This window comes from Nannospalax galili, unplaced genomic scaffold, assembly GCF_000622305.1.
Source record: "Nannospalax galili isolate Female #2095 unplaced genomic scaffold, S.galili_v1.0 scaffold1288, whole genome shotgun sequence".
In the NCBI taxonomy this organism is placed as follows: domain Eukaryota; kingdom Metazoa; phylum Chordata; class Mammalia; order Rodentia; family Spalacidae; genus Nannospalax; species Nannospalax galili.
The window spans coordinates 28988-35139 of NW_008357642.1; the positions used below are offsets into that span (position 1 = coordinate 28988).

General features: G+C 40.1%; 1 protein-coding gene across 7 annotated transcripts in view; it reads right to left on the reverse strand.

Moving 5' to 3' along the window:
* Brca1 (BRCA1 DNA repair associated) overlaps positions 1-6152 on the reverse strand; it is an 87691-nt gene that overhangs the window by 19644 nt on the left and 61895 nt on the right. For 6 of the 7 annotated variants that reach the window (XM_029557419.1, XM_029557417.1, XM_029557418.1 and 3 more), the window contains one exon: positions 5800-5887. In XM_029557419.1, the coding sequence (XP_029413279.1) occupies positions 5800-5887 (88 nt within the window). Of the gene's footprint in view, positions 1-2434; positions 2800-3268; positions 3347-5799; positions 5888-6152 lie in introns of those variants that run through there. The other variant, XM_029557420.1, reaches the window with a different exon arrangement.

Here is a 6152-nt window from a genome sequence, read left to right on the forward strand (position 1 = left end):
GTGTGTGTGTGTGCATGCCTTGGTATGAAGGTGTGGCTGTCACTAGAGGACAACTTTGTTGAGTTAGTTTTCACATTCCATCTTTACTTGTGTTTGGGGAATAACCGAATTTAGGTTTTCTGGGTTATCTGGCTTGTGTGGCAAGCACTTTTACTTGCTGAGCCATCTTGAGGCTCCCCCTCCAGTCTTTTAAGTATGTCACATGGTTGAAAGCTCAAAATTAGTAATAAAAAGCATGCAAAAATCAGAGAAAGACATTCTAATGTAGTCTAATATAATCTAGCAGACATGCAATTAAAACCAAAAATTCAAAATAATAATTTTGCCTTTATAGCAGATATCATTTAGTTTTCTAAGCTCTTTGCATAATGATACTCTACTATCCTATAATTGAGATTTATCAGCCTACATATAAGCTGAAAGGTCTGCATAAAAAGTTAAGCTATAGATATGTATGACTTAAAACTAAGATTCAGTTCTGACAGTCACAAAACACTGAAGTCATGATATCTGTTAAGAGTCAGTGCAAAAAATATCAGTCCTCTTAAGGAGAAGGATTAGAAGGGACTCATGCTTTCTAAAAGAAATCTAGAGTCCCCTAGCCATTATCTATCAAACAAATAAAAATCAATAGGCAATGAAAGAAATTAACCAGATTCATTATGTGCAAGATTGACATAATTGGGGGGGGGATTGACATAATTGGTAGCTATTGTTTGGTAAATAAGTTTGTTTACTAAGGCCCATCATTTTCCAGCCATCACCACCAATGCAAACATTTATGGACCCCATGATATCACAATGGCAGTCAGACCATCATTCTTTCAGGCTGCCTCAGTACATACTGCCACGGAGCACTGAAGAGTCAGGCTAGAGAAGCTAGTGACATCCTCCCACTTTTGTCACTGCCCAGGATCATTAGGAATTCTGAACTGATGAATTGCTGAAAGCCCACGTTTGAAACAGTGTTCAGTTAGAAGAGCAACTGCTGAAAAGATTATCTTAATATGGGCTTTGGAATTAATCATGTGTAATAGTCAGAAGCTTTCATCATAAATTTAACCACACTTTAGCAAGTCTGAATAGAGCTCAAAGTTTTCCTCTTTGCTTGTTTAAAGAAAACATGCACCCAAGTCACTTGTCCTTTAATCTGCAGCTCAGAATTGCAGACTCCAGCCATCTCTCAAAATCTGGACTCACAAAACAAAGGATAAAAAATGTTAATTTTCAGTGAGTAAATGTGAATTCTAGATGTGTAAGCAAGCTAATCAAGAGCCATTTAAACACACACAGGTAAGATTTCCAGAGCAAACTGCTGTCTGGGCAGGAGACAGTGAAGTGAGAGATCAACAGCCATTATCTTGCACGTCTACATAGTATCTACCAGGGCCCACATGCTTGCTCTGCACTTTCAGTAGTGGGACACATCTGGCCACAGAGAATGTTATGCCTAATTGCTACTTACAGAAGTTAGGATGGGAAACAGTGGCTATATTAAGAAAAATACTTCAGAAATGATTTCATTTTCTCTTTTTTTATATTTTATTTTGTTTTTTAATTTTTAAATTTTATTTATTTTTATTTATTTTTGGTCTTTTTGCTGAGTCATTTCTTACCCTCAGCCAAGTCTTTTTCCTTTAACAATGGTGAATAACCAGTCTCCTACAAAGGCATACACATATAAGAGTCAGGCAGAGCTGAGTGTGGTAGAATATACCTACAATCCCAGAACTCAGGAGGCAGAGGCAGGAGGAGGATCACATAGAGGGGCCAGCCTAAGCTGCATGAGACGGGCGGGGAGCGGGGGGGCGCTGGGTGTGGTGACACAGTTCTTTAACCCCAGCACTTGGGACGTAAAAGCGGGTAGATCTCTGTGAGTTCAAGGCCCAGTCTAGAGTGAGTTCCAAGACAGCCAGAGCTAAAAAAAAAGATTCAGGGGAGCCTATTTCCTTTTCCCCATTTTTTCTTTTTTCTTTTGGAGACAGGCTCTTATTATATAGGCTGGCCTGGAACTATGTAGTTGTGGCAGGCCACAACTCCCAATTCTCTGCCACAGCGCAAGTGCTGGGATTACAAATATGCATTCTACACAGGTTCTGGGAGTAGCTCATTTCTTGTCCCTATAAATTTTTCCTTTTGTAAGTTTCTTCTCTCTAAAGACAAGACTGCTTTTTTAGAAACCTAGAATGAGGGGCTGGAGAGATGGCTCAGTGGTTAAGAACACTAGTTGTTCTTGCAGAAGACCCAGGTTCGGATCCCAGCACCCACATTGCCAGCTAACAACTGTCTGCAACTCCCAGGGGATCTGACAGCCTTTCTGTCTTCCACGGGCATTGTACAACATGGGTGCACTTACCTACATGCAGTCAATACATGCATACACATAAAAATAATAAATAAAACATTAAAAAAAAAAGAAACAGAATGAATGAATGAGGACATAGAATTTCCTGGTCTGCTCTGCATTATCCTTATTATTATTATTTTTGTGAGACAGGGTCTCCCTGCTGTCATAGCTGTCCCAGAACCCACTATTGTAGACTAGGCTGGCTTCAGTCTTACAGAGATCCGCCTGCCTCTGCCTCCTCAGTGCTGGGATAAAAGGGGTGCATTACCACACCCACCTCTATATCACTCTTAATTGTCCCCTTTGTCAAGGAAAAGAGCTTTGTACTGATAGAGGGAAGCAGATACATGTTTCCTGACTGCAACACCAATACCAAGTGTCTCTGATTAGTTTGTATCACTGGGTACCTACCTCATTCAAAAGTTTCCTTTTTTTAATAGACTGGATCACCCCTAAAGAGAACACAGAAAAGACAGGTCACACAGACAGAACAGTATGCTCCTTTTGTGGAGGTGGGGAGTTCAGTGACTCACAACAGAGAACAGGTAAAAGGTTCCTTCCCTCTGAAGTGACAGCTCTTTAATAAGGCTTGTGGCAGAAATTTCCTTCTGGAGACAGTTGATGCTTAATTTAAACATTATAAAAGTGCCTGCTGCACATGGATTCCTGCCTACTATTAAATAAATCCCTACTTCAGACACTAGGAGATTAGGTCCTGTTAGTTATAAAAGAAATCCATTTTCTCATATCACCAGTTTATCTGAAGAAAGCAATAAGCATTAACGCTAGTTCTGTGTTGCTATTATAGACCTTTTAGTAATCCAGACTTAGCATCAGCAAAAACCTCAGGTGTTAAAATGTTAGGCGTAAAAATGCAATTCTGAGGTATTGGGGAGAGCAGAGAAACTGTATTGTACTTACAGAGATAGCTAACTATCCATTTTCCTCTGGCAATTCCCATAAAATATTTCAGTGTCCGTTCACACACAAACTCAGCATCTGCAGAATGAAAAGCATCCAAAGGATTAGAAAGAAACAAAGTAGGAGGTGCTGCCCTAAGAAGCTGGAGCCCCAGCTCTTGCTCTCAAGATCAGTCCAGATTGATGCTTCTCACACCCCAAGAGGTAAAGTCAGAAGGTGGTAGCACCACTAATTGAAAATAGCAGGTGTGGGTCTTTGGAAGCCTGGAAGAGGCAGGCAGGCACAGGACCAGAGGAATTGCATGCCTCCCTTTGCAATGGCCAGGCTAGCTAAAGAGCCTAATCCTATGTTTAAGAAATTAGCCCTGGGCTGGATGTGGTGGCACACGCCTTTAATCCCAGCACCTGGGAGGCAGAGGCAGACGGATCTCTATGAGTTCAAGGCCAGCCTGGTCTACATAATGAGTTCCAGGACAGTTGGGGCGACAGAGAGACCCTGTTTCAAAAAGACCCCCCCCCAAAAAAAAAAAAACGAAATTAGCCCTGTCTGTAGTAGTGGTTAATATGGATGGAGATCCATTTTTACCAGATGGCAACATGTGTGAAGAGAAGAAAAGTGTCAAAGTCCTAAATTTGGAAAAAATAAAATAAAATAAAATAAAGAAATCCTAAATCAGACAAGCCAGTGTGACAAAATTCCACCCCTGGAATTTCCACCTAGAGAATCCTAACCCTGTAGTATTCCCAAGAGAGGCGTGGGGACATAGTCTTTTCATGGTACTTCTCTTTCCTATGTATTCAATAAGGAGTAGCTGAAGATTCACTTCTGTTTATCTCCTAGTGTTTCAAAGGCCTTTTGATGAACTAAGCAAACTGAGAAAAAGACCATTTAAACAGGAGAAATGTATTTAAATTCCAAACACAGCAGGCCATCTGCAAGTGGCCATTCTTCCTCACAGAATTCCTCATAATTTTTGAAGCTTTTTGTTTAAATGCTACAAAAGCTGATTTTAGTTCAAAAGCAACAAATGTTGTATTGCCTTTGAGTTTAACGAGTGAATTACTTTAGACTTAATTTGCATTTTAAAGCTCTTTTCACCTTTATCAACTTTGATCTAAACCTGTAACTTAAAATATATTAAAATTTAATGATATTCATCTCTAAAGTAGTATTTATCTTGCAGTAGTACTTTGTTCTGGCCATGGAGTCCAATGAGCATTACCCTTTCACTCTATGGCAGACTTTTCATGCACCAGAAACCTAGTTCTTAGAGGTTCTAAAATTATTTATTTTTTATGTGTATGAGTGTTTTGCCTGCATGTGTATAAGTACACTCCTGCGTGCAAGTCTGAGGCGGTCCCCTGGAACTGGAATTACTGATGATTGTTAGTCACCATGTGGGTGCTGGGAACCGAGTGCAGGTCCTCTGGAAGAGCAGTCAATGCTCTTCACTGCTGAGCCATCTTTCCAGCCCCCAGTCTCCAGATTGTGAGTGAAGATTTGCTTCCATCCTTGTCTCTTCTTTGCCTTACTTGTTCTTTCAGGATTTGGTTTCTGTTCTACATCCACTGGGGTCCAGCAGACAGACAGAAAGTGGTTCTGTATTCTGGTTTGCCACTTCCCAAATCTCTCTTTCTCTTTTTTTGAGAGAGGGTCTTGCCAGGTGGCCTGGAACTCATTATGTAGACCAGGCTGGCCTTGATCTTACAGAGATCCACCTGCCTCTGCCTCCCAAATTCTGGGATTAAAGGTGGGCACCACCACACCTGTCACTTCCCAAATCTTAATTCAAAACACAAGAAGTTTAAGAAGTAGCAAAACTGTTGGCTTTATAAAGTAATAGCTAAGTGACTACTGGAAGACTTCATCCATGACATGCTTAACAAAAATAAGTTCAGTATCCTTATCGGAAAGGCTGGCCCCAGAAATATTTTGGGGAAGGTTTTGGATTTTGTAATATTTACATATATATGAGATATCCTTCATGTGTAACATGAAATACATTTTTTTCTGTTTCTTTTTTTTTTTCAGAGCTGAGGACCGAACCCAGGGCAAGTGCTCTACCACTGAGCTAAATGCCAAACCCTGTTTCATTTTTTTTTAAGACAAAAATCTTGCTACATAGCCTAGACTGGTCTTGAACTTGTGATCTTCTTGCCTCAGTCTCTTGAGTACTGGGATCATAGGTATGTATCATCACAGCCATATACACAGTTTGAAGGTAATTTTATATTTATGGTGCTAGAGACAGAACCTACAGCCTTGTTAACGCCAGCTAAACAGTACTCTTCCACTGAGTTTCACCCAACCCCTTGAAAGCAATTTTAAACAGTATGTTTCACATGTCTACATTTTGACTACGACCTGTCACATGAGGCTAGGTGTAGAATTTTCCACTTGTGATGTTATGCCCATATTCAAACAGCTGCAGATTTTAGATTTTTGGGTTACAGGTGCTCAACTTAATTTATGCCGTTCTCCATGTGGTTATAAAGTAAATGCAATATATTCTGTGAAGGTTCTTGGTATACCTGTTTTTATAATGACATGAGTAGTCTCCTCAGTTATTACATCAGATAAGGTGACGTGGTATTTTTCGGCAAACTTTTGCACAATCATCTGAAATCAAATCAAACATTGCATTATGATTAAATTATCTCTAGTACACGACTTAGAGTATCAGTTAACCTAGCTTTGAGTCTCCATTCTTAAAAGGGAACATTAAAAATCAGAGACACTTTAATCCCAGCACTTGGGAGGCAGAAGCAGGCGGATCTCTGTGAGTTCAAGGCCAGCCTGGTCTACATAGTAAGTTCCAGGACAGCTGGGGCTATAGGGAGACCCTGTCTCAAAAAGACCAAAAAAAAAAATTATATTACACTAG